Here is a 27,699-nt window from a genome sequence, read left to right on the forward strand (position 1 = left end):
AAAGCCCCGGCTCTTAGAGTCAGGCTGGCAACCTTTGATATGCAAATGTGGACCATTAGAAACCGGGTCCACCCAAACACGGGAATTCCCACCATCTTTTCCTTGCCCCTAGGTTTGCCTGGCAGTATGGCCGCCCCCACATAGCCCCACCTGTGTAGAGCGTCATGGCATCCTGTATTTGCATATTAAAATGCTAGGGTGAAAGGGCCAGGTTTTTCAGGGGTTACATGAATGAGATGCCTGGTCAAACCAATCCCCTGAGCCCTATGCAAATCAGATACCGCCTCATCTAGCATCCTCATATAACTGGCTAATTTTTGTGGCACTCGGTTTCCTCTCTCAGCTTCGGAGCCCCCCTCCATCTGTCCCTTCTTCCTTCTTTCTTGCCTATTAAACTCTCCACTCCTTAAAACCACTCCATGTGTTTCTGTGTCATTTTATTTAAATCGGCACAAGACTAAGGATCCTGGTGTTCCTTCAGTCACTGGAGCTGTATCACTTACAATAGCAATTGAGGTTTCAAAGAGCAACCCCTTCCTCCAGCTACACCAACATGCACACACAAATTCAGGGTTTCATTTTGTTTTATGTTACAGATATTTTATTGCAACTTTTCCCCTTTAACAGTGTCTGGATATTTTGGAATTAATATCTCGGACTTCTTTCTAATCCACATTGGTTCATCTTGTTCATTATGAACAGAGGATTCTACTTTACAACGTACTAAAATGTTGTCATGAATTTCAGGACCATTGAACATTCAAGTTGTTTATCATTTTCTTTGACCACCAACATTGCTGTAATGAACAGGGATTTAAGAGCAAAAGTAACGAGAACACTTGCTTAACCACTTACGAAAACATATACAAGCAGAACAATCAAAATGGTGGATGCCATAGAGAGAACGAGGTAACAAAATAGGAAGCCTAGGGGCCGATGAAGTACATATACAAGGACTTCCTATATCACAAAAGTAACACTTCACATACATGGAAAAAGAATTTCAATACCAAAAGGCACCTCCATCTCACATCTGTACATTCAAAAATAATTAAAATTTTACATGAAAAGTTGGAAACACAAAATGAACTAGAAAAAATTACATAAATTAGGACAAACGCTGCTTTGCAGTGGGAAGACCTTGGTAAATTTGACAGTAAAAGTGAAGAAGGAGTTTACTAGGGATCTGTTTGACATTACAGAAGCATTCACATTTGTACACCATAAAACCTCAAATACAACATTATAAGACAAACTACAGATTTGGGGGGAAAACACTCCATCATCCATGAAAGACCGTATGTTAATAGTTGAAAAAACTTAATCAGGAAATGATAGCACCCAACAGAAGAAAAAAAACCTTAATGGGCTTGGCCCAGTTAAAAACTACCCCTCAATGCCTAAGATGCCTATAAAAAATGTGCAAACTGGATAACAAAAATAATGCAAATTACAGCAATTTAATGCCATTATTTTTCATGTATCTGAAAGGCCAAGATTTAAAAGAAATGTAATCCTTGGCGTAGGCCCAGGCATTGACCAGCAGCCCCTCATCTGTGGCCGGTGGGAGTGGGAGTTGCCCAGTCTATCTGGAAGAGTGGCCACCTGGGCCATTTGGACCAAAGGCCCTAAAGCATATATGCCTTTGGGGCATTTTCCTTTGTTAGGCAGTTTCCCCCAACTTTTCTGCAGTAGACGTGGGTTCTCGACTCCTCTCCTGATGTTCCCCAGGTCCCACCAGCCTGCCCATCACTTGGGCCTTTAACTTCTCTACATGACATGGGGTCTCAGGGGACTGGAGGTCCCGCAGACATCACCAGCAGGGCTCCCCAGAAGCTCTCAGTCTCTCATGTACATCCCTTACACCCCACCCCCCGCATTACCATGCCCATTTCTCAGAATGACAATCGAGGCTAGTCTGAATTCCCTGAGCCTCACTGAGCGTGCCCAATCCTGTGCCACTCTTCCAAGCCCTAACCCTCACTGTGCCCACCTGGTGCCTCCTGCCTCTGCACCCAGATGAGAATCATGTCATGTGCATCAGCACCTGCCGGGGACAGGCAGCCCACACAAATCCTAAACACAACCAGACGTGTCTCAGTCTGACAAGGCTCTGCTCAGACCTCAGCCTCACTCTCATAATAAATCAGTGGAAAAAGAAGAAAGAAAAATGGCAAAAGCAAGGAAACCTGATTTAAAAAAATGAGGGGGAGATGGAATGAGTATGTCTAGAAAGTTCTAATAATTCAGAACCTACAAATAAGTTAACTTGAGGGGAAAAATGTGTGCACGTACGTGTGTGTGTGTGTGTGTGTGTGTGTGTGTGTGTGTGAGCGCAGGGAGAGAAGTGATTTGCCGAAGGTCAAGGGGTCCGGAGCAAGGCTAACTCCTTTCCCAGGCCTCCAGCTACCTCGACAGGAGGCTGCCCCTTGGCTTTGCAGAAATGACTGAGGAAGGTCAGGAGGGAGGGAAGGTAAGCCCTCTCCGTCCCCTTGCCTGTCTAGGTCTGAGGGTCTCAACACACCTCCCCAGGCTTGTTGACCTCCCAAGGGGGCAGAGACAGGTAGTCCTGCTGCTTCAGGACTTTGAAAAGCTGAATGACGGGCACCTGGGGCACAGCCTGGCCTGGGGGCTTCTTGACTTGACAAGCCTGGTCTAGATCCCTGATCTCAGGACAGGGTCCCGGGGAAGAGGGTTTACTCCGTGGTGAGAGAGGGCCGGGGCTCAGGCCGGGGAGGAAGCAATAGTCGCCCACCTGCTGCAGGACAAGGAGGCCCTCGGGCTGTGGGGATGTTGGGGACACATCTGCCCGGCGTTCCCCTGGATTCAGGACAGGGCTTCTGACCTCAGGGGGGACAAGATTGTTCACTGGGGACTTGGGGGACTGGCCCTCAGTTGGAGGGAGCTCCACATAGCCCTCAAACCCTGACTTCACAGGGCCTGGGGCCCCAGGGGGTCCACTGGCCAGCCCAGGACAGAAGCTGGGGGTCTGGTCTGAGGGGATGCCCGGAGAGGGAACCAGGGAGACAGCCGAGGCCCCTGAGTGTGGGGGGAGTACCAGGTCTGCAGAGGAGACGTAACCAGAGGCCACTCCAGGGTCCTCAGGAACCCCAGAGCTCGCGGGTATAGCCACAGGACTGTCCTTTGGGTCCTGTCCTCCCACCCTTGGCCCAAGAGCAGGAGGGGCAGGGTCTCCCCCAGACTCCAGGGAGGAACTCCCTGCAGCCCCCTGGCTCGGCCTCCTCTCCACGTCCATGGCCTGGCCATGTCCCATCGCCTGGGCCAGAGGGACCAGCTGCACCTGCCCCCCAGCAGGCAGACACAGGTACTCCAGGGACCCTGGAGGTGGGGACTTCTGGCTCCCACACGCCTGTGGGGGCTCTGGCTGGCCCAGGATGTCAGGCAGGGAGCGGCTGTGGGGCGGCCCCAGGTAGGGCCCATTGAAGTCAAAGCTGGAAACCTGCTTCTCAGGCGTGTGGGAGGAGGCAGGTGGGCCTGGCTGGGGGCTGGGGGACTGCTCTGTGGGCAGATCGGAGGCAGCTGGAGTCGTGTCAGGCCCAGATGGTGGATCACAGACATGCCTGAGGTCCTCTATGGTGAGAGGTGACACCTCGCTCTCCCCGAATCCTACAGGGAACACCCTGTGGGAAGAACATGGGCCAAAGAGTTGGGACCACCCTGGGCAGATGATTCGGCTCAGGCACAAGGTGGGGTGGAGATGGTTCTCTGGGAGCCCTGATGTCCCCCAGAGCTCACAGTGAGAACCTGAGCAGGGCAGGGCTGAGGGAGCAGGGGCCCCAGAGAAGAACACGGGACATGAATTCAGTCTGTCTGTGGCTCGGGAGCTCCATCCTCCATGCTGAGCTCAAGGTCTTCCTCCGCAAGGCTGGAGCCCTCTCCCTTTTGACCTTAAAGTCCATCCTTCTTCAGCACCAGGCTCATGCCCAGCCTGTGCACTGGGCCACCCTTCCATCATTCTATCAACCGTGCCACCCCCTTCTCCCTGCCGAGTCGGTGGTGAGCTGCCGGCTCAGGCGCTGAGTTCCCGGGAGTTTACAGACCCAGCTACCCCGTGAGGCCTCTGCAGTGACACCTCTGAGCCAACAGGGGAGGGGAAGGCCATCTGTTTCCCTCTTTCGCTTCTGGTCACTTCCTTTGTCTGGCCCTCCCTAGCCTGGAAAGGGGAAGTTCTTCCTCACATCCACCCCAGGTGCCTCCTGCTTTAGTGCAAACCTGTCCCCTTGGATCCCTTCACAGTGAGCCACAAACAACCTCACCTGAGTCCCACTTTGCACAATGGGGTCAGCTCCCTGTATGCGCCCCAGAGGTCAGGAGTGATCCATGAGCCCAGACACTCACCCCTCCAGTTCAGGGAAGCGGCTGTCCCACGGCCCCTGGTGTGGGGGGCTCCCGCTGGTGAAGGCCATCATGCTGCCTGGGGTCCAAAGCTCTGCATTCCCGTTCTGCAAGGGAGGGACATTTGGGCCTGTGGGCATCAGGAGGCCCCCGAGGTGGGGGCAAGGCAGAGGGGGATGGGGGTGCAGGGGGATTCAAGGAGCCCCCAGACAAGAGAAGCATCTCCACTTCTTCAGGACTGGCCATGGCCTTTTGACACCAGCAAAGTGAGGCCCAGATAGGGGCTGGGACTTCCCGCATGTCCCTGATACCTGAGGACAGGGTCCTTTTCCTGTGATTTTCCTAACCTGGAGTGCCTGTCTCCATGCTCGCCCACATTTCTCCTCCACACCAGCCAAGAGAGATCCCTCCACAGGCAAAGCTGGCCCTGCCTGCCTGACTAAAGGGCTCCCATCACCCGCATGCTGGTGTCTTCCCCATGGTCACCTCAGCCTCCCGCCATGGCCCCCAGCCTCCTGTCCCATGCCCTCAGCTCCCTTCCTGAAAGGTTTCCGTCTCCACCCTCAAGATGCCCTAAGCCTGAGATGCCCTGAGCCTGAGCAACTTTTGCCACCTGGCACCACTCGGACCCTCACAGCTCAGGCCAGGTGTCTTGTCCTTGGGGAGCCCTTCTGCCTCCTGACACCCCATCCATCCTGGTAACAGGACCCCCCCGCCGTGAGCCCACCCAGTCCCAGGCAGCCCCACACTCAGTTCTGTCCACTGGGCTCCATGCAGAGCTCTGGCAGGCAGGGCCAGGCATGGGCACTGCAGGGAATCCCAGGAATGAATTTCCAAGTGCTGGCCCCGCTCCCAAAGCTCCCAAAGCCCCCCTCCAGCCCACCTACATCCCTACCACCCAAAACCCACTGGAAGGGAAGGAGGAGGTGGGGACAGAGACAAGAAAGGCAGGAACAGAGAAGCCCCCACCCCACCCCTTGCAGCCAGTTCCTACCTGGAACAGGTGGCTCTTGCTGGGGTTGGGGATCCTCTCCTCCCACTTTCTGCGCAGCCTGGAAGATACCAGGGAGGTGACAGCCATCAGAGAACTCAGGGCCAGTTGCTCCCATGCTCATGTCCAGAGGGGAAACTGAGGCCCAGGAAGTGAGTGGCAGAGCAGGACCTGGAGGGAGCTGGGTGGGGTTCCCTGGTGCCCTCTGGGGTCTCGGCTACCACCTCCAGCCCCACAGAGTCCCCTCACCTGTACCCGTAGATGCCACAGAAGCGGAGGGCCAAGAGCACAGCGATGGTGAGGAAGATCACAACGAGAGCCAGCACCCACATGGGCAGCACTTCCAGCAGCCGGGGAGGAAGAGGAGTGTCAGCATCGGGGAGGGAAATCGACCGCAGGGCAGGGAGTGGGGTTGGCGCAGTATTCCCTGAGAGCCTGCTCTGTGCAGGCCTAGGGCTCTGGAACTTACTGCTTTGGGGGATTAGCAGAGAGAGGCCAGATCCATGCTGAGAAGGGCATTGGTCTGAACCCCCACAGTGTTCAAAGTGCTGGGAGGACACCGGAGGGTCAGATCCTTTCCAGGATCTACAGCACAGAAGGTGCTACAGGGAGGGCAAGTACCACACAGTTCATGACAATCACAGGGGACTTCCTGAAGGAGGTGGCATATTAGCTGGGCCTCTAGTAATAGGAAGGATTAGAGAGGTGGAGATGGGGAAAGGCATGCTGGCAGAGACACCAGCAGGTGCAAAGGCCCCTCTGGAGGCCCCTGATCCCTCCTGCTGCCCAGCCCTGAGCTCCCAGACCAGGTTCCTCAGGACTCCCCTCTTGGCCCTCCCTTGGGCCCATTGGTCCGGCCTCGTTTCTGCCTGGTTGTGGCCCTCTTCCTGGGCCCCTGCCACTACCAAGCCTGACTGTGCACTTGGGTTGCTCCCAATATCTCCTGTATCCTTACTCCCTCTGAAACGACCCCTTGGACTTGTCTTGTTCTACAGGAGTCCCCTGGTGGTCACTATGGTGAAAGGTGAGGGGTCAGTGCACGAGGCAAGTGCAGGGAGGTGGGAAGATGAAGGAATCACAGCAAAACCTTGCAATCCAAGGACCCAGTCTGCGGCTCTAGATTTTCTTGCTTCCATGGTAACAGGAAACTCGGGCGGAGCAACCACAAAAACTTGGTAGTCCCAAAAGCTAAGAAATCAAGGGCCATATTAACAGAGGCCTAAGTCCCTGTTTAAAGGAGCAGTGATCATGAGACCTGCTCTCCTCTTGAGGGAGCCCTCAAGTCCTCACTTGCAGTCTGTATTGCACACCAGGTGTCACTTTCCAATGACTAGTGGCCCAAGGGAGGGAAGGAGGCCTGAATGGGGTGGGGTCTGGAGCCCCACATCTGTGCCCACACAGCCTGCACTCTCTGCCCAGCTGCGCTGTCTCATGAAGAGTGGATGGAGAACTCCTAACTGCACATCCAGTTTCTGCCTGCTTTACCCTTTGCCTCTTTCAACTTGCGGGTCTGCGGACCAGGTGGGAGGTGTTGTCTGCAAAGGCCTTCCCTTTCTATTTGGCCACCATCTAATTGGGGAGAGGGCTCACCAACAAGTTGTTGCGGGTCTACTACAGCTATTGTATTGGGGATTATATGGCAGTGAGAAGCTATGAGCTGGTCCTGGCCAGAAGCTCTGGACTCCAGCCTTCACCTACCCGACTCGGTGTCCCAGGAGCACACCTCACTCCAGTCGCTCCAGGTTCCATTGTAGCCGGTGCGGGAGGTCCTGACCCTCACCCTGGCCCAGTATCTGGTGGAGGGCTCCAGGGCTGGCAGGGCCATGCTGTGGGCGTTCTGGAGGGTCTCAGTCTTGCTGTCCTGTGGGTTGGCGCTGAGGGTGAGGCCTGGCCCGGTGCCTGTGGGAGCGGCTGCAAATCCCTCCCACCTAGATCCTCAGCTTCGCTGGCTCCCAGCTTCTGCCATGCCCCAGGCCCGCTGCGGCTTCTCTCTCACCACCGTGGATCCTCCCTAAGGTCCCACCCAGGGAAAGCACTTCGGATGGCACCGGGGACTACGCCTCTCAATGCAGGCCCTGACATTGACAACACTAAGGCCCGGAACCCTGAAGCCACCTGTCCCACCATCTTTTGAGCCTTCTCAGCACACCCACATTGTGGCCTTTCCAGGAATGCAGTGCAGACTGACTGGACTCTGGACCCTGACAATGGGAGTTCAGGACCCCAGGCCCGCTCCTGGCTCCACCACAGGCCCACCTCCCTCCTAGCCTCAGTTGCCCCATTTCTAGTCTGAAGGTCTGGAGTTGGTTCTGTGGTTTCTGTTCCGGGCTCTGGAGGCAGGGGACTGAGCCCTGGCCTGGGCGCACCCCCGACTCATCAGAAGCAGCTCTGTCTGAGCCTCCATGTGTGTCCAGACGAGATTCCTCTGAGGAAATAACCCCAAACTTTCATGACTTTTGAAAACCTTCTTCCCAGTGCCCTTTCAACCCCTCCCTGCCCAGAGGGTCCTCTGTTCCTTGGGAACTCAGGGTCAGCTATTCGTGTTGGCCAAGCCACGCCACTTTTCCGAACCTCAGTTACTTCACCAAGAGATGGAACAGTGACCTGCTAACCACATAGCCTAGTGATCACCACGTCCCCGTGGCTACCTCTCACTGGTCACCTGCCAAGGGCCCGACACCTTGCAGTTGGAACACCTCTGGTTGCTTTCTCCTCTCTCGCCCTCCCCAGTGTTTCTCCCCTCCCTGGGCAAAGGGCCTCACCTTCCACGTGGCCGTGTCTTTCGTGTACTGGATCTCAAATGTGTGGTCTATGTGTTCGTATTGCATTTTCATTGTTTCCCAGCGCAGACTGTAGCTGTCTCCATCCCTGGTCACGTTGAGGGATGGAGGGGCCATCTGGACTGGAGGGAGGGACACTGTTAGGACAGTCATCACACCCACCCTCCAACAGAACATTCCCCGTGTCTCATGCTAGACACTGGGGCTCTCTCCACTGGCACAAGACCCCAGGTTGTGTCCATGGTTCATCCTTTTCATCCCCACTTCACTATATCATGTTTTGACCTGAGTGGTATCCTCTTGGGAGATGCTGAGATACACTTGTTTTGTAGCGATGTGGCCCAGTGCTTGCATCACTCCTTTTTTTTTTTTTTTTTGGCAATAAAAATAAAACCACTATTAGTTGGTTCTATTCTAGGCAACCGGCTATTTTTTTTTTTTTTTTTTTTTTTTTGAGACAGAGTCTCACTCTGTCACCCAGGCTGGAGTGCAGTGGTGCAACCTTGGCTCACTGCAACCTCTGCCTCCTGGATTCAAGCGATTCTCCTGCTTCAGTCTCCCAAGTAGCTGGGATTACAGGCACCTGCCACCACGCCCAGCTAATTTTTGTATTTTCAGTGGAGATGGGGTTTCGCCATGTTGGCCAGGCTGGTCTTGAATTCCTGACCTCTTGTGATCCACCTGCCTTGGCCTCCCAAAGTGCTGGGAATACAAGTGTGAGCCACTGTGCCCAGCCTGACTATGTTTTAGGCAATGTTATACATATTATTTCACATGAATTATTCCACTCAATTCTAACAGCCCTATGTGGTGGGTACTATTAATCCTCACTTTTCACAGACAGGGAAAGTGAGTCACAGAACCATTAAGTAACTTGCCCTGAGGAAAGGCAGGTAAGCAGTGGTAGAACAAAGATTGCGACCCCACCAGTGTGATGGGCTCTCTTGTCTGACACTCCCAGAGGTGTTGTAGGGAGATGGCTGAAGGCCAGGACCATTCACACGTTCTCATCTCCAGAAAATCCCCAATACAGCAGCTGTAGCAGGCCTTCAACAACATCTAGGTGAGGCCTCTCCCCAATGAGATAGTGGCCAAAGAGAAAGGGGAAGCCCTTTGCAGACAGTGCCTCCCACCTGGCTGGCAGACTCACAAGTTGAAAGAGGCAAAGGGTAAAGAAAGCAGAAACTGGGTAGGGAGTCAGAAGTTCTGAACTCTAATCTTGATCTGCCTACTCACAGCTGTGCAACTTTAAGTAAGTCACTCAACCTCTCTGAGCTTCAGTCTACCCAAAAGAAAAAAGAGAATGCTTATAACCTCGATGCCTTCACAGTATAAACATAATATGAATGCCTGTAATTTGTTGAGGCCTCTTATGTGCCAGGCATTATATGAGGCCCTTAATATATCCTGTGCGTTTGAACAATCAGAATTCCTTTTTCCAGTGAAGATCCCAAGAGAGTTAATGATAGATTCAAACCCAGGTAACTAAGACAAATTGGCCTCTGCCCTTCACACGTGCTAAAGACTGGATGGAAGAACTTGGTCATCTTGAAACAATGTGAGAGGTTCCACTGCACTGGGGTCTTCGTTACATCACAGAAATGAAGCATATTAAACTCCAAGGATCAACACTATCTGTACGCACCACAGGCCCCAGCTGAAAAGTACATCATAGATCAATTACATTAAAGGAAGAATATCAGTCGGCGGGGAACTTCGGAAATCAGAAAGAGGAAAATCCAACGAGGAATGAAAGGGAGGGTTTTGGTGACAGGACCAGGAGGGTGTGGCTAGCGGTGGAGATTTGGAGAGCTGCAGGATAGGAGAGGGAAGCAGAAGAAAAGGACAAGAGATCAGAGGTTTAAAAGATCTGCTCCTGTTTTCGGCCACTGCCATCGTGGTTTCATTGCTTTTCTGTTCACTTTCGGTCACTGGACTGCATCTCTTTGAAAGTGACAAACATGAAGACTTGGCCAGGAGGAACCCTGAGCTGATCTGGGTTACACAATGAGGGTGTGCTAGTCCCCAGACCATCCCCACAGTGGGCTGGGAGCAAACTCACTGTTTTCTGAGCTCTTTATGCGTTTCTCTGCCTTCCTTGGCTGGACGGAGACGATGTATTGGCCATGGGTCCCGGGGTCGGGCACGGGAATCTGGCAGTGGTGCCTGGTGTAGAGGCTGCCGAGCCCCTCCCTCAGCACTGGGGAGCACTCTTCCTCCCTGAGGAGCACAGCAGAGCTGAGGGCAGGGGGCGGGAGGGCACACGGGAGGGAGGAGAGCTTGGGGTGGGCTGTGGCTTCTGCTGGGGCCCCAGGGACAGGAGGAAGCATGGAGAGAGCAAGGCCAAGAGGAGGGGAGGGGACGGAGGAAAAGGATGCTCACCCTGCATCTGGGCTGGGCTTGTAGAAGAGGCCAAAGGAGACTGAGCTGGCCACCTCCTGCCTCACCTCCCAGGAGCAGCTGAGCACGGCGGCCCCGTCAAAGAAGCACTGCAGGTTCTGGGGCTGGGCCTCGTCCCCTGGGAGGGAGACAGGTCCTCATGCACTCCCTCCTTCATCCCTCCCATCGTTCTCGGTAGGTGCCCTCCGTGTGATTCATCACAGAGGTCACGAGCTCTGGGGTCAAAAGACCAGGACTGAAACTTCAGCCTGAACCTGCCAGCTGGGTGTCCAACAGCTCCGAGAGAGAGAGTTCTGTGCACCTGCACACCCTCCCAGAGAGTGGAAATAGTATCTAAGTTTCAGTGTTTGGGGATTGAACAGAAAAACGTGGGTAAGCCCTGCACATCCTGTAGCCTCCAGTAACACACGGCTGCTAATAGCGCTATTGTTGTTATTATTGTAATTGCCAGTGGCAGAGAGCATGCAGGAACCGGGAAGCCCAAAGTGAACAGATGCAGAGTCCTACTGGGCAGCAATCACAGTAGAGGTGGGACGGCCCAGGGAGGCTCCTGGAAAGATGGCAGCAGGAGCTCTGGGAAGCCCCCAGGTGGAGCCCAGGAACCCTGCTGTGCCAGGAGCTCCTGATGAGCCCACCCTCCCACCACGGGGCATTTCCTGAGCTCTGGCTCCATTACCTGGCTGGGAGTCCCAGCGAACCTCTGGGCTCCACTCGCTGGGACGTCCCGAGAGCCGAGAGCCTGAGGCCAGGCGGGTCCGCACTCGGGCCACATAGGTGCTGCTGGGCATGAGGTGCTCTGGCCCCAGGGTGGCCTGGGAGGCGTTGGAGAGGAAGGTGGCTGCATCCTGTCAGGAGACAGTGGGTGCTGAAGGAGGGGTGCCGCCCATCCCTTTGGGCTGGGGCAGAGCTGGCCGTGGTTCCTACCTCCCAAGAATCCTGGAGCCGCTTGTAGACCACCTCAGACTCCAGATCCCCCAGGGACAACCAGTGGCTCTGGGGACTCCCAGGGGCCACACTCCAGGTCAGCAGGAAGTGGTCCTGGTCGGTGCTGATCTGCAGGTCCTTGGGCGCAGGAGGCTGGACTGGCGGGGGGAAGTGAAGGGCACCTAAGGGCTGGACTGCTGGGGGGCAGTCAGGGCCTGCGTGGCCTTTTGTGTGGACACAGGGGCTTCCAGGCCACCCCTGCCCCCAGCAGCTAAGGGACCTTGAGCAAGACCCATTTCCTCTGTGGGCCTCAGTCCTTCATCTGCAAAACTGTAGCCTTTCAACATGAAAGCAATGGAAAGCCGTGCCGATTGCAACGCCCATGTGACCCGAGCTCCATAAAAGGCGCTGGTGAGGAAACTCTCATTGGAGCCTCCTCTGTCCTGAGGCTCCCCACTGCCCATGCTGCGGCCTGGGTGGCTCCTGCCAGCAGAGGGGCCTGCGGTTCAGAGGCCGCAGTCCAAGCTCCCTTCCTCCTGCCCAGGGTCCCTCCTGCTGTCAATGCCCAGGGCAAATGCCTCTGGCTCTAGGAACGTCCTCGGAGCCGCATCTTCAGGCAGAATCCCTTATTCTTTCTCTCATTGCCACCATAGCTCAGTGGAATTCCCTCCACCAGGGTCTTACCACAGCCGAGGGATTCCTGTGTTTCTGTGTCTGCCTCCCCTAAGGGGTGAGGAGATGGGGGTGGGTGGGGTTGGTCCTGACCCCCTTCCCTACCTCCAGGCTGAGATGTGGCTGCTTAGTGAATTACAGGGCAAGGTGAATGAGTGAATGAATGAACGGATATGCGTAGGCAACCTTGGGGCTTCTCATGAAATCCTTGCAGCCACAAGGCAAGCACCCATCTCCTGGGAACTCTGGGTTGTTCAAGAACATGCAGAATGAAGACATGGCACCTGGTTTCTGGCATTTCTGTGTCTGCTTGCCGAGGGATGACTTTCAAACAAAAATACCCGCACACATAGGATGTAAGTGCTCTCTGCTGGACATGGGCTGTGGTGTGTTACAGCGTGTCAGGAATCATCAGCCCAGAACGGCAGACACACAGCAGGGGAGCCGCCCCTCCTCACCCACAGCCAGGACCAGCGTCCCTCATGGGTCATTGCACTCCCAGCCCCCGAGGCTGTCATGGAGGGGGAGTCCTTCCCGGCAGAGCCCTCTTGGAAGCTGCCACAAACTGCACAGACCGGCAGCCCCATCAGAAACCTGCTCAACCAGCTCAAGAGGTTTAGTCCACCAGCTCATGTCACAGATGGAGAAACTCATAGAGGAAGTGAAATGTCCAAGGTCTCCAAACATGGAGCCTCAGAGCAGATCAGAGGCAGGCCTGTCACCTGCCCAGTACCCCCCAGCTTCCTTGATTCATTGCTAGTCTGCATTAAGCTGGACCCTACCTCACTACTCAACACAGCCTCCAGGAGGCCAAGGGCCACACTTCTCTCCCTATATCTAAGTTGTCTCCCTCGCCCTAGAAACGTTCCTGGTTTCCGGGCTGTAAGCTCCAAGGGCAGGGTTGCTGGCTGGTTTGTTGACGGCTTTGTTGGTATATGTAGGTGCTCAAGGAAAGAGGGTTGAATGAATGAATTGTGTGTATATCCAAACTATGATTTGCTTGCCCTCATGCCCCCATCTCCTAGCCAGCTGTGTCCTCGTCATTTCTAGGAATGAGTGCTTGAGGTCACATCCTGAGCTTCAACTTCTTTCCCAACTCCTGCTCCTCCAATCTACCCTGTAAGTCCCCTGTCCCCAGCATTCTCACATCCACATCTGATCATGGCATTTCCCCTCAGTGCTCTCCATGCCTAGAGGGTCCCCTCTACCCTGAGACTGCAGGAGACAGAAGCCTCTCCAGGGCCAGGTCCCTGCCTGTGTCTCCTGCTTCTTCCCACCACTGCCCAACCTTTGAAGTTGATGCTCCCTGGACACAGTGGTCAGCAGGTTCCCCAGCCGCCCGTGCCCTTCCGATCCCCCAGCCTCTGCACAGCTGTTACCCTGCCAGAGAGGCTCCTCCTGCCCTCCTCTCCTGTCCACCCTTCAGATCTGAGTTGCAAAGCTCTTCCTTCTGGGAAGCCTGTGCTGATCTCCCAGGGACCCTGTGCTTTACCCCCTGCGTGAGGCACCCACCCGCCACTGTCAGTAAGTTCTCATGGTGGACGACATAGTGTTTCTCCTCCCTCCAGCCTGGGCACCCTGAGCTGCTCTCAGGAAGGAAGGGACTCTCGTGTCCATCAAACCCATGTGTGGAAACATTGCTTCTGATGGATTCCTGGTGGCCTAACCCATCCCCTCCTCTGGCAGTGGCTTTATAATGCTGTGACAAAAAGGGGCAGGAAGCCATGGCCACAGCCCCTTCCGTGTGACCCTTGCAAAGAGCACCAGGTGGCCTGGTGGTTAGGACCAAGGACCCAGACCATCCTGTGCTGGATCTGGATCTCAGCTCTGCCAGCAGCACCAGAGAGGCCCTGGACTAGTCACCTCCCTCTGTCTCTGTTTCAGCAGCAGCCAAAGGCACCAGTAACAGCACCAAGCGTGCCGTGGTTCTGAGACTGCAATGACAGCCTGCAGTTCCTCCTACCAGCCTGCCACCAGCGTGGGTTTTTGCCACGTCAACGAAAACTTTCATGAAACATGTCCCTTTTTAGGTTTAGCTTCACTCTAAGCAACCATTTCCTTGAATCCAGGACTTCGAATTGCGGGTTACATTTCTTTCTAATGTAGAGGCAAATAAAACTTAACTATATAAAATGATCATCTACCCCACCCTAGACCACAGATGGCTTCATGGACCACTGTGGGATTGCAGCCCACACCGGGGTCCCTCCTCCAGGGCAGGGAGGAGAGAAGCTCCCTGTCTACCGTGCAGGAAGCCCCTGGGAAGGCTGACCCATCTCTGTCATTACTACTCAGCGGGGGGACTTCAGAGGAGGCATCTGACCTCCTGGGCCTCAAGGGCCACATCCAGGAAACGGGTTGCTTCAGAGATGAGATGAAACAATTAAGCGGACAGAGTTTTCTAACTGGGTAGGCTTCTAAGTGAGTGGTGAGAACGGTTTTCTTCAAGGGAAGCCTGCAGTGCTGGAAGCCCATGGCTTAGTGGGAGGTGGTAGCAGCCAGGGGCATAGGAGAAGCCTTTGTCAGGGGCCCCTCATACAGTCCCTGCTCTGAAGCCTCCACGTAACCAGACCACACCCTCATCCCTCAAGAAACCCTCACCCAACCCCAAGCCACAGTCTCCTGCCTTGAAGACTCCCTGGGCCACCCCTGGTGACCCCTGTCCACACAGGAAACCAAGCCCCGGGCAGGGTCCCCAGCCCCTCACCATGCTGGGTCAGAGTGACGGTGAGCTGGGTGCCCAGAGGCCTGTCTGGTCGGAATGAGTAGTAGTCAACGTCCGTGACGACAAAACTCTGGTAAGGAATGACACATCTCCTGGGCACGCAGCGGGGATAGGGGCAGGCTGACCAGGGCATGTCTTCACTGAGGTCACAGGACACTGGCTCTGGAGGGTCCCTGCTGGGAGAGGACATGGCTTAGCCCAGGGTGTATGGGGATCACTCACTCATCAAAGGTTCACTGAGTGCTCACCACGTGCCTGGCTCTGTCCAGAATCAGGGGCCAGGCAGTGACAAAACACACACAAATCCTGCCCCCAGAGCTGCCATCCTGGGAGAAGGGGACCCGCATGGAAAAGAGCGTGTAGTGTGAGCAGTGGAGAGAACTTCATGTGGATAAATAAAGCAAGCAGCAGGTGAGGAGGGAGTAAGGGCTGGGCTGGGGAGGCGATTTGAAATATGGGACAAGCAGGCCTCTCTCAGGAGGTGACCTGGGGGCAGAATGTGAAAGGCATTGAGGGAGGGACTGTGCAAATTGTGAGGAATTCAGGAAACGGGAACAGCATGTGCAAAGACCCTGGGGCAGGCAGAGTTTGGTGTGTTGCGTGGTTTGGCCTCAAACCAGTGCGTGGGGAGTGGAGCATGTGACAGGGAGGTCTAGGAGACCCACCCATCAACGTGATGGGATTGGATCTCACTGCGAGTGAGTGGGAAACAGTTCTGAGCAAAGGTGTTGTAGATTTTGATGAATGCTTTGAAAGGATTCCTGAGCGTCCTCAGTTGTGAATAGACTGAGGTGGGAATGTGGCAACGTTGGAAGCAGGGGGCCCAGTTAGGAGGCTTCTGGAATATCCAGGTGACAGGAGGTGGCGTGCACCACGGTGGTCAGGCTGGTGTGGGTGAGATTCACGCTCTGCTTGAGATAAGGTTGTCAGCATTTGCTGGTGGAGGGATATAGCAGTCAGGAAGGAATGGTGGCAAAAGAGACTTAAAACAAAATCCTCCCTGTTGTTTAGCCTGAGCCACTAGGAGCTCCCATTTAGAAAGGGAGATGGGGAAAGACAGAGGCAGCAATGCAGCTCAGGTGACAGCGGGACTTTGGCTGAGGACATCTGGAGTCGGAGACGCCTGTTGTTTAAGTGACAGGTGGAGAAGCTGGTGAGCCTGGAGGCCTGGAGCTTAGGGGAAGTGTGGGCTTGAGGTCACCTTTGGGAGATGCCCCCGGGACCTAAGGGGGTCTCCGCAGAGTGGATACAGCAGAGAGGAGACCCATACACTGGGCCTGGGTGTCTCACCCTTGGCAGCCGAGAGAACCAAGAGGCTGCAGACAAGGAGAAAGAGGAGGGTGGGCAGGGCCCCGGGGGCACTGGGTGAGCTGTGGGCAGAGCCAGGTGCAGGAGGAACTGCAGGGAGGCCGAGGTGGTCCTCCTTGTCAGGGGTTGCCCCTGGTCAAGTAGGAAGAAGGCAGAGGCTCCACCATGAGATCCTGCTCCCCGGGGCATTTGCTGACTTGGACCAGAGCAGTTTGGGTGGCCTGGTGGGGGCAGCATCCTAGGGGAGTGGGCCCAGGAGGAAATGGCTGGAAAGACACTGGATGTGGTGAGTGTGGACAACTCTGTAGGGAATGATACTGTCAAAGGAAGCAGAGAAAGCGGGGCCGCAAGGTTGCCAGGTTATGAGATGCCCAGGTGCTGCACTCCTGTGGGCATCTGAGAGGGGGTCGGGGCAGGTTTGCAAGACAATTGGAAAGATCCTAGGAGAGGGTACAGTGGGTGGCATAGGGCAGAGTGGGGACTTGGGGGCCATGATGTTCCTGAGCAACAGGACCAGACAGCATCAGGTCTTAGGCCTTAGATAGGAGCCCCGGTCCAGGCCCACGCCCCGGCGGTGGGCAGTGGGGAATGTGAGTATGGGGTGGGCAGGGAGCTTCTCCCTGGTCCCCTGTTGTGCAGCAGAAAGCAGGTCACGGGAAGGGGCAGGATGGTCTTTGGGGAGAATGGAGAAGGTCCAACAGAGGTGCCCAGGAGAACTGAAGGCGATGGAGGGGTGGGGGGTGGCAGAGCCGGTCCCACCCCCCAATGCTGGGGTGACCTCCAATGGGTTGTCACCTGCCTCTCTGGTTCCAGCTGTTTAATTATTTCATTTAAGGCTGATTTAGACCCTGGCCAACACCCCAGAGCGATGCTGGTCTCCTTCCCGTGTGGCGCATGCCCAGGAGAGCTCGGGTGGGAGAGGTGGCAGCCCATATGGAGAGGGGGAACCCTGGGAGAGCACGGAGCCCCCTCCCAGACACGTTCACACGGCCTGTTCTGCCACTCCCTACCTTGTGGCCAGGGCTGGCACTTCACCTCCAGGGCCTCAGTTTCCCCATCTGTGAACTCCCAGGCCAGCTCCCAGGCCAGCATCATCACCCTGCTCTGCTCTGGACAGGCAGGCGGTGGCACAGTTGGGGCATCGTGGCCTGGCCCTGCCCACCTCAAGGTGAGGAGGAACTAAGACAGGACATGTGGGGCAATTGTGTTAAATTGTGATAAAATAAGAGAAGATTGTCACCATTGTCACCACCACCATCATCAACAACGTGAATGTAGAAGGCACTCCACAGAAACCCCACATCAGACGGCAGTGCCCGGCCTGGCAGGTGCCTGGCAGGGCAGGAGCTCCCAGGAGGGCCTCCCTTCTCCTCTGTCCTCTGTCCACTTCCACCCTGAGGCTGATCTGACAGGTCCCTCTCTACACCACCGTCCCACGCCAGGCACAGGGGACACTGTAGCCCCTGCCCGTGGACCTTGCACCCAGCGTCACTCACTCATTCACCCGGCGAAAGAGGGTCACGTTGACAAGCCGCTGGGCATCCTGGGTGTCCGCCCACCTGCAGGTGATGTGGCTGGTGTAGTCGTTGTAGCAGCGTAGGGTCCGCAGCGGGATGGTTTCTGACAAGAGGGGTAGGTGGGGGTCACCTCTCTTTCCTGTGGGGACCCTTGTCACCATCACCTCCAGCTGCTCTGGGATGCCCAACTCTGGGGAGGGGTCTCCCAGGTCCCTGCAGAGGCACCAGGTGGCCAGGCAGAGGTGCCCTGAGTTGGGAAGGGGGTCTGCCCGATGGGGGGGCTCCTGGTTGCAAACCCTCCTCTCCCGACAGAAGCGCAATATTCTGTTGGTTCTCAGCACACTTTCTGGGGCTCTGCTGTGTGCTGTTCCTGGGCACGGTCCCCTCCCCCACCTTCAGGACAGGGACATGCATCAGGCACAGGCCTGGCCCCTGAACCCATTGTGCAGCCTGGGAGGGGGCACACACTCAGCCCTGGGATGCAGTGTGGCAGAGTCCCACCTGTGCCCTCCCCCCTGCTTTCTAGTCCCCAGCCTCGGGAGCCTGATAGTTGTTAAGGGGACTGTGGTTCCAGCATTGTCACAGAAGCCCTTGGGAGTCTGGGAGCCCTTGGGAGGGGCCATTTCACCTCAAGAACCCAGGAGCATCCCAGCATGGCCTTCAGGCACAAGGAGGGTGCTAGCGGCTGAAGCAGGGAGAGAACCCCGGCCGAGGCCCTGCAGGAGCAAAGTCCCGGAGATGGGAACCCCTGAGGCGCAGAGAGCGTCTGCTGGGGAAGGAGGGACAGGGAAACGGCCAGAGCAGCCATCCTGGAGGCTGGGGGCCAGGAGTGCCGTGCTGAGAAATGTGGGCCAGGAAGCCGGACACGCTCAGCTGGACTTTCCAGGACAGGATGAGCAGGAATGTGCAGGAGGAGGGAGGCGAGGGAGGCCCAGGGAAGGCCAGGGGGAGAGATGGAGGGAGAGGAGCAGGAGGAGGACTGGTGGGCAGGGTCCTGGGGGTACGCTGCGGCCCTCCCCCAGGATGCAGCAGTGAGGAGGTGGACAGGGAAGGGGGTGGGAGCCACGGGACTCACCTTCTGCCCCTGCCAGGCTGTGCCCCCAGCACAGGGCCAGCAGGGCCATGGAGAGCAGCCTCTGGGTCAGCGCCATCTCCCTGGTCAGCTCTGGACAGGCAGGTGCCAGCACTGGTGGGTGCTGGCCATGGGTGTGGCAGGGTCCTCAGTGTCCTGAAGTCCTGTGTTCCTGCCCAGCTGGGAGCCAAGCCAGATCCATTTCACAGGTTCTTGGGACCTCTCCCTCCTGGCCTCTGCCTCCTCCAGGCCTGCAGAAGGAGATATCAGCAGTGAGCTGCCCCTCCCCTTCCACGTGTCCCAGGGACACCACCCATGTTGTGGGGACAATCCAGAGAAGTGGCCCTCACGCATGACCCCTCAGTGTCCTGCAACATGAAGGCAATGGACATGTGCTGCATGGCCTGAGGCACTGGGCCGCCACTTGGGTCACGGACACTACCACTGCACAATGCGCTAGACAGCAGAGCAGCCGAGAGGGGGGCCTGGGATTTGACTCCTACTAAGCTCCCCGTGGGCTGCTGGTCCACGGCTGTTGGATGCCACGGTGTCATCCCCTGGACATGAACACACGTACACACACATGTCCTCGCTTCCACAGGGCCTGTGCTCTCCCCACCCCTGCTCCATTTACCGTCATCCCCCCACCCTCTGCTTGCCAGTTCCCTTTTCTCCTCGGAGGCCGGGGGTTTCCTCCCTTTCAGTTCACTGGTCTGGGAAGTACCCAAGAGAGCAGAACAGACAACTGTGGCTCCTTTTCTTCTGGAAGATTGCTGGAAGCTTCACTCAAGATGCCCACGCGAACACACACACACACACACACACACGCACACACACAGGCACACACATGCACAACACACACACAGGCACACACAGATACATGCATATATACACATACACACAAAACGTGCACACATACCCACACATATACACACATACCCACACATATACACACAAACGCAGACACAGACACACACACATACACAGACACACACACAGATACATACAATAGACATGCATATACTCACGCAAACATGCACACACACATACACACAAACACACACAGAGAGACACAGACACACGTACACACACATGAACAACATAGATACATACATGTGTACACACATATATACACATATGCACACAAACATGCACACACATTTACACATATACACACAAATTCACACACAGAGGCACACACATACACACACATGCACAACACACACATACACATATACACACTCGCATATACCATCTACACACAGACATACACGCATACATACAGATACATGCACAGACGCACATACACACACACAGAATCTATCAGTGGACATGCTGGCTGGAAACAAACTCTATCTGACCCCAGAATGTACTAATACATGATGAAGGAGGAATCAGGAATCAATGTGAAGTGATGAAATATTCAATTTTTAAAAATGCTAAAATCATTGAATAACAACATAAAAATGCCTATCTAAAACCCCATTTCACACCATTCCCCCAAATAACAAGTTAATTACAAATTTCAATGTAAAATGTTACATCCTATGAAACCTGCAAACCAGAGAAGTGAACGCCTTTGAACTCTTTAAGCTTAAAAGCATAGGAGAGACATCACAGAGACAAAGGCTGGCAGAAATACATAAAAGTGAAATCTTCTGTAATTTATCAAACTGACAGAACCATAAAAGCAAAGGACAGAGTGCAAACCGAAAATCTTTGCACCGACGTACTCATCCCTTAGGGCTACTCTAACAACATACCATAGACGGAGTGGCTTACAAGTAACAAAGTTTATTTCTCATAGTTCTGGAGGCTGGGAAGTTCAAGATTCAATATCTGGTGAGGGCCTGTTCCTCACAGTCTTCTCCCTGTAATCTCACATGGCGGAAGGAGCAAGGGTACCTGCTGGGGTATTCTATAGGGTGCCACAGGCACTACCACCAGATATTCTCACATTGGGGATTAGGTTGCAACATCAAGTTGGGAGCACTTAAACATATAGACCGTAGCAACTAGAATTATGGAGCACAGGTTAGTGTAAAAGGTGAAAACAAATCAATATCATTATAGAGTACAAACAACATTCACATATACAGAGAGAATTCATGATAGTGGCTGACAATATTGCAGTGTTTTCCTTGAGCCAGGCATTATTCAAAAGGCTTCATGGATATGAATACGTCCATGTATAGGTTACCACTAGAATCTCCACTTTGTAGATGAGAAAACAGGTGGGATGTTATATAATTGGTTGACAGTCACATGGTTGGTAAGGAACAGGTTGGGATTCAAGCCCACGGTGAGTTACCTCTAGACTCTGTCCCTGACCTCTATGCCAGTAGTGATTCCATTTCCCAAATCTCCAAACAGCGCACATCTATTCTGACATACACTAACCCAGCAGACGCTTCTACAGACAGGCACAGAAACAGCAAAAATAAAAGAGTACATTAAGACATCTAAATCAGCATCCTCAGGGAGATTTGAGAAATCATAGCCATTTAAAAGAAGGCACTTCTATGCAAAGAACAGAGTTCTTGGAATTTGAAGATGTGAGATCCATAATTTAAAAAAAATCAGTCAAAGGCTGGGCGCGGTGGCTCATGCCTGTAATCCCAGCACTTTGGGAGGCCGAGGCGGGCAGATCACTTGAGGTCAGGAGTTTGAGACCAGCCTGGCCAACATGGTGAAACCTTGTCTCTACTAAAAATATAATATTTATATTATATATATATGGCTGGCCATGGTGGCACACGCCTGTAATCCCAACTATTCTGGAGACTGGGGCAGGAGAATTGCTTGAACCTGGGAGGCGGAGGTTGCAGTGAGCTGAGACAGCTGCCATGGCACTCCAGCCTGAGACTCTCTCTCAAAAAAAACAAACAAAAAAACCCCAACAAACTATCAATAACGGGCCAAACCACAGAAGGGATACCACAAATGAAAAAGATAGATGTATAAAATAGAGCAAATAATCAAGAAGATGAAAAGTCTTAGAGAAAAGTTTAGACCTGGGAAAGAAATTCAAAAATTCCAGCATCCGGAAGCAGGGGGTGGAGAGAATTAAGAACAGGTATGGCAGACAGTGTCAGCCACCTAGTCTGAAAGACAGTGGAAGACCGTGTCCCTTTCCTCCTGGCAGCAGAAACCAAGGTTTCAGCTGAGTTGACTGCTACACAGAATAAAAGTTTTTATTTCCTCTACTCCCTTGCTGCTAGGTGCCGTCAAGTGACTAAATGTGATCCAAGGAGGTGAGAGTGGAAACATTGTGTATGTCTTCCAAAAAAGGCTGCTCGATGGCAGTTGACTCAGGTGGGAGAGGTTCATTTTTATCCCTCTGTCTTTCTTCCTTCTTCCAGCCTGCAACTTAGGGGTGATAGCTGGAGCTTCAGCAGCTATTTTGGACCATGAGGTTACCTTGAGGATGGAAGTCATATGTGAAGATGATGCAACAGAAAGAGAGGAAGTTGGATTCCCACTCTCACTCTGGAGCAACCATACTAGCCTGAAACTGCTACCCCTGGGCCTCTTTTATATGCTGGGAAAAAGAAACTTCTATGTTGTCAAGCCACCGTTGCTTAGGGATTTTCCATGTGCAACCAAACAGATACAACAGCAAATGGGGAAAGCTTCCCAGGGCTTTCAAGAAGACAACAGGCCACTCAATAAAGAACAAGATTCCTTTGTGAAATATTTTTTAAAGACAGTAAGGAATCTGTATTCAAGGGGCAGGGACTACTACAATGGGATTTTATAGTAGGGGACAGAGATCAGAGTTAACTCTCAAGATTCCTTTTAATAGAGCCAAACCTAGTTCTCACTGGTAAACTTTCCATCTTGCAAGAATATGAGGATAATCCTAGAAATGCTTCCAGAAGAAAACAAATAGGATACTTTGAATGCGACAAGGGTCAGATTGGCTAGAGATTTCACATGAGAGACTCTGAACTTTAAATAGATGTCTTGAAAATACCAAGGGAAAATCATGCTTAAACCTAGAATCACAAAATGCCAGGTTTTCTTTGACATTTAAAGGACACAAAAAATTTTGGATATGTAAGGACAAAGAAAGGTTTTCAAATCTTTTCTGAAAAAAATTACTCCAGGTTATATTTCAGGAAAAAAAAATCCAAGAAAGGCTGAAATACTGAGGCAAAGAAACCAGTAACACTTATAGATAAGTAAAGAAGAATACTGAACCAAAACTCAGATGATTTTAACATGGGAGTTGGCTGTGAGGCTGGGGTGGAGAGTGGAGGAGAACTGAAAACTTGCTAAAGATCTCCTCTTGTTTTGGAAGAGCATATATGTGCTAAATAAACCCAAATGCTGGTAGCAAATACGGTTTCTTTAAAAAAAATATGTATATATTTTTTGAGACAGAATCTCACTCCATCACCCAGGCTGGATTTGCAATGGCATGATCTTGGCTCACTGCAATCTCTGCCTCCTGGGTTCAAGCGATTCTTGTGACTTAGCCTCCTGAGTAGCTGGGACTACAGGCATGCACCACCATGCCTGGCTACTTTTTGTATCTTTAGTAGAGACCGGTTTTCACCATGTTGGCCAGGCTGTTCTCAAACTCCTGGCCTCAAGTGATCTGCCCACCTTGGCCTCCCAAAGTGCTGGGATTACAAGCGTGAACCACTGCGCCCAACCCAGAAAATATAAGTTCAATACATTTGAAATCCTTAAAAATGTAAAGATTAAAAATCACTAAGAATGCAGAGTAAGCATGGGGACAGGAGGATGACAGAGAAGGGGTGGGAGGGACAGAGAAAGGAAGAGAGAGAAAAGAGAAGAGAAAAACCAAACACCTTCTTACTTAAAATAAACACACACATAAAACATTCCCAGGCTTATGAAGAAACTGAATGGTAAGAATAAAAACTAGCGGGAAAAAAAGCAAAATACAAATTCACTCCAGAAACAAACAATTTCATAGGTCAACCTGACAAAGACTTTTAAAAGGAGAAGACATCATGGCCAAGTAGAGGGTACTCCATACATTGAAGGAGAATGCTCGAGAAATTTACTTATGATTCAAACAAACAGATGAATGGATTAAAAGGGAAAAAGGATAAGTTGATCTTGAAAGATGCTCCTAAATATTTAATAATAAACAAGACTTTTCTGGTTAAATGAACAAACAAACCCTGGCAAACGAGGCAGTGGAGGAAACGTTGGCATCACTGAATGTCTGCCAGAAACCAAAGGAGATGTCAGAGCCAAGGGGGCACGTTAGTGTCCTCCCGTAAAAGCCTCACATAGAGGCTCTCACTATTGTCTTTACTTCCAGTGGCCAGTGTCCCTCAGATAATCTCTAAATTCAATGCAATCAACATGCAAATTCCAAAAAGATACTTAATGGACTTGGCAAACTGATTTTTTTTTTTTTTTTTTTTTTTGAGATGGAGTCTTGCTCTGTCGCCCAGGCTGGAGTGCAGTGGCTCCATCTAGATTCACTGCAAGCTCCGCCTCCCAGGTTCATGCCATTCTCCTGCCTCAGGCTCCCGAGTAGCTGGGACTACAGGCACCTGCCACTACACCTGGCTAATTTTTTGTATTTTTAGTAGAGACGGGGTTTCACCATGTTAGCCAGGATGGTCTCGATCTCCTGACCTCGTGATCCGTCCGCATTGGCCTCCCAAAGTGCTGGGATTACAGGCGTGAGCCACCGCGCCTACCACCCCACCCCTTACTTTTTTCTTTTTTTTTTTTTTTGAGACAGAGTCTCGCTTTGTTGCCCCAGCTGGAGTACAGTGGTGTGCTCTCGGCTCAGTGCAACCTTTGCCTCCTGGGTTCAAGCAATTCTCCCACTTCAGCCTCCCAAGTAGCTGGGATTACAGGTGTGCACCAACAAGCCCGGCTAATTTTTTGTATTTTTAGCAGACATGGGATTTCACCATGTTGGCCAGGCTGGTCTTGAACTCCCGACCTCAAGGGATCTGCCTGCCTCAGCCTCCCAAAGTGCTGGGATTACAGGCATGAGCCACTGCGCTGGGCCTCGGCAAACTGATTCTAAATTATAACAAACCAGAGATGAGAGACTTGCTCCATTCCGTGGAAAAATAATAAGGAATGTAGTGGTAGCCAAATGGAACAGAAAACAATAAGGAAAATAACAAAGTACGTATAGAATCCTAGAGCACTTTGAATCATTGAAGAGAGGAGAAACCGCACACTCATAATTAGCAATGTTAAGACAATTAGATGGTAATTATTTTTAAAAGTTACTTTACACATTATTCACCTCTCTAAATTCTAGGTAGGCTAAAAATCTGAAAGTCAAAACCAAAATGTAAAATTATTAAAACTCTTTCTGTAATCTTGGAGGTTTACAAGACACCAAACCAGAAATCATAAAGTAAAAAGAGGTTTACAAGACACCGATAATCTCAGAGGTTTACAAGACACCAAAACCGGAAACCATATAAAAAGTAATGACAGGTTTGCCTTAACAATGAAAACATTTTTTATATGACATAAGACATCTTAAACATGGTAAAGAAAAAGCTAAGTGATAACTTGGGAGAATATATTTTCAACATATATAAATGGATTATTAATATACATAATAAACAAGTCACTCCAAAAGTTAAGATGTAAAAGAGAATTCAACAGGAGATGAACAAAAATTTCTCCACGTTCATCATAAATGAAATCCAGATGGCCAATCCACATATAGAAAATGTACAACTTCACCCATAATCAGCGAAAGAAAAAAATCAAGCAACATTGAGAATTTCCGTACATAATATTGGACAAAAATTAGAAGATTGATAATTTCTCTAAAGGTAAATTGGCCCTTTTAGGCACTATCTGGGAATGTCAGCTTAGCTCAGCTGCTTTGAGACTGATTTGACAATACCTATTAAAATTTCTAACGCACAACCTCTTGCATGGTAATTCTGCATTTAGTAATTTAGTCTACAGAAACAGTTCCGTAGACGTGGAAAAATTAGAAACAATCTAGGTGTCAGTCAACATGAGATTAGATGCATTGTGGTGTACTCATCCTAATAAATGCCACATATTTCTTAGGATTACTTAACAAGTTAGATCTATATGTATTATTGTAGAAATTTTGAAATATTCCAAAATACAATATTAAGTAAAAAAAGAAATATATATATATAAATAATATATATATAAAATAATATATAAATAATCCCATTTCTGTAAAAAGAAAAACTACCAGCCGGGCACGGTGGCTCAAGCCTGTAATCCCAGCATTTTGGGTGACTGAGACAGGTGGAACACCTGAGGTCAGGAGTTCGAGACTAGCCTGACCAACATGGTAAAACCCCATCTCTACTAAAAATACAAAAATTAGCCAGGCCTGGTGGTGGCTGGGGACTGTAATCCCAGCTACTCAGGAGGCTGAGGCTGGAGAATCACCTGAACCTGGGAGGAGGAGGTTGCAGTGAGCCGAGATTGTGCCACTGCATTCCAGCCTGGGCAACAAGAGTAAAATTCCATCACAAAAACAAAACAAAACAAAAAACAAACAAAAAAAAAGAAAAGGAAAGAAAAACTACATGCTTGTATCATGCTTAGAAAATGTTCTGGAAGAATACATGTGGTGAGAAGAGTAAGCTATGGAACTAGGGAAAAGAAATTGCTGGGGACTTTGTCTCTTGTGCTGCATACTTCTAGATTATTCTGATTTTCATGAAGTCAGGTTTCTGTGTAGTTGCTTGTTTAGTATTAAATACATTCCTTATACAGTTTATGAACTATCCTGTGGTGTTGGTATATCTGTACACTGGAACAATATAAATAAAACTGCAGGATGAGAAAAAGAGTGACCAAAAGCTAATTGGAAATGTTCACTCATTATAAAATGATTAAAAAGTAGGAAAGATAATAGAAAAAATTTAGAATTTGGTTATACAAAAATATAACAGCAGGGTTTTTGAAGACTAAAAATTGCACATATGCAGCTCGTCACTGGCACCCGTCTGACAAGGTCCCAGTAAAACACCTGCCCTTTCATTCTCAGGGCCAGTACGCACGCCTGCACACACCCTAAAGCAGACACCCCAGATACCTACCCACCCAGCCAACATACTTGGTTACAGAACACACACACCTGGGCACCAACGCACATCAGCAACCCAAATAAGCAGGGCAGAGTGTCAGAACTAAAAAGACAGAGAGAGCGAGAGAGAAAGAGAGAGATTGCTGGATACTGCCTGGTATTTGTCTCTGGGCAAAGGGCTGGGCTCTCTCTCAAGTTCAAAGTGAGCTTCTCAAGCCACACCGCACCCAGCTCTGGGCCTCAGTGCAGCAAGCTTCCAGGTTTCACCCTCTGCCTCTTAGTCTCTCTGCACTCCTGCATCCCCAGGGATCCGCACATGCACACACACACAGAGGCACACACACAAATGCCCACACAGGCAAACACACGAGCATGCATTCTCTCTGTTTCTATATCAAGATGTCAGGGACTCTCTATGCTCCCCATTCCACAAATGAGGAGACAGAAGCCCGGGGTGGACAGGGGGTGCTCTCACTACCACCAGCATCTTAGTGACAAAGTGAAGACAGACCATAGGTGCCTGACTCCCAGGCCTGAGCTCTTTCCACCCCACTAGGTGTCCTTCCCACCAGGACCAACCAGATCCCACTGGCGAGGCTGAGTCCTCCCCAGAGCTATTGTACAACACCAAAGCAGCTTGGCACCCCTGGCTGCCTACCCACCCACTGGCTGCCCCAGGAGTCTGGGCTCAGGTCATCCCAAGAGGCCAAGCCCTAACTCTTCCAAGTCCCCAGGGCGCAGCTGCCCACAGGACGCCCCCCAGGCTCCCCCTGTCCTTTTCCATCCTGGATTCCCCACATTCCCCTCTGCTGTGACCCCACCCCCACTCAGCACCGCTCCTGGACGCCGGAACATACCTCTGTGTGGTCGGAGAGTCCAGCTTTCTTCTGGAGCCTCTAGGCAGAGT

The 27,699-nt window shown here is 52.0% G+C and overlaps 1 protein-coding gene across 2 annotated transcripts; it reads right to left on the reverse strand.

Moving 5' to 3' along the window:
- Positions 1-589: 589 nt before the first annotated feature.
- CSF2RB (colony stimulating factor 2 receptor beta common subunit) lies at positions 590-27,699 on the reverse strand. 2 transcript variants are annotated; one of them, XM_025399477.1, is made up of 14 exons: positions 27,650-27,699; positions 18,749-18,996; positions 17,653-17,776; positions 14,831-15,021; positions 11,452-11,609; positions 11,204-11,372; positions 10,510-10,645; positions 10,190-10,347; positions 8,110-8,249; positions 7,046-7,208; positions 5,597-5,687; positions 5,351-5,408; positions 4,360-4,463; positions 590-3,641 (listed from the first exon to the last, which is right to left on the reverse strand). In XM_025399477.1, the coding sequence occupies exons 2-14, from the start codon at positions 18,822-18,824 to the stop codon at positions 2,516-2,518; spliced, it is 2,694 nt and encodes an 897-aa protein (XP_025255262.1). In that variant the 5' UTR covers positions 18,825-18,996; positions 27,650-27,699; the 3' UTR covers positions 590-2,515. The 2 variants fall into 2 exon arrangements, with proteins under 2 accessions (XP_025255262.1, XP_025255263.1); XM_025399478.1 differs by lacking the exons at positions 17,653-17,776; positions 18,749-18,996; positions 27,650-27,699 and adding an exon at positions 17,192-17,228 and having other exon boundaries at positions 2,324-3,641; positions 10,190-10,365.

This window comes from Theropithecus gelada, chromosome 10, assembly GCF_003255815.1.
Source record: "Theropithecus gelada isolate Dixy chromosome 10, Tgel_1.0, whole genome shotgun sequence".
NCBI lineage: Eukaryota > Metazoa > Chordata > Mammalia > Primates > Cercopithecidae > Theropithecus > Theropithecus gelada.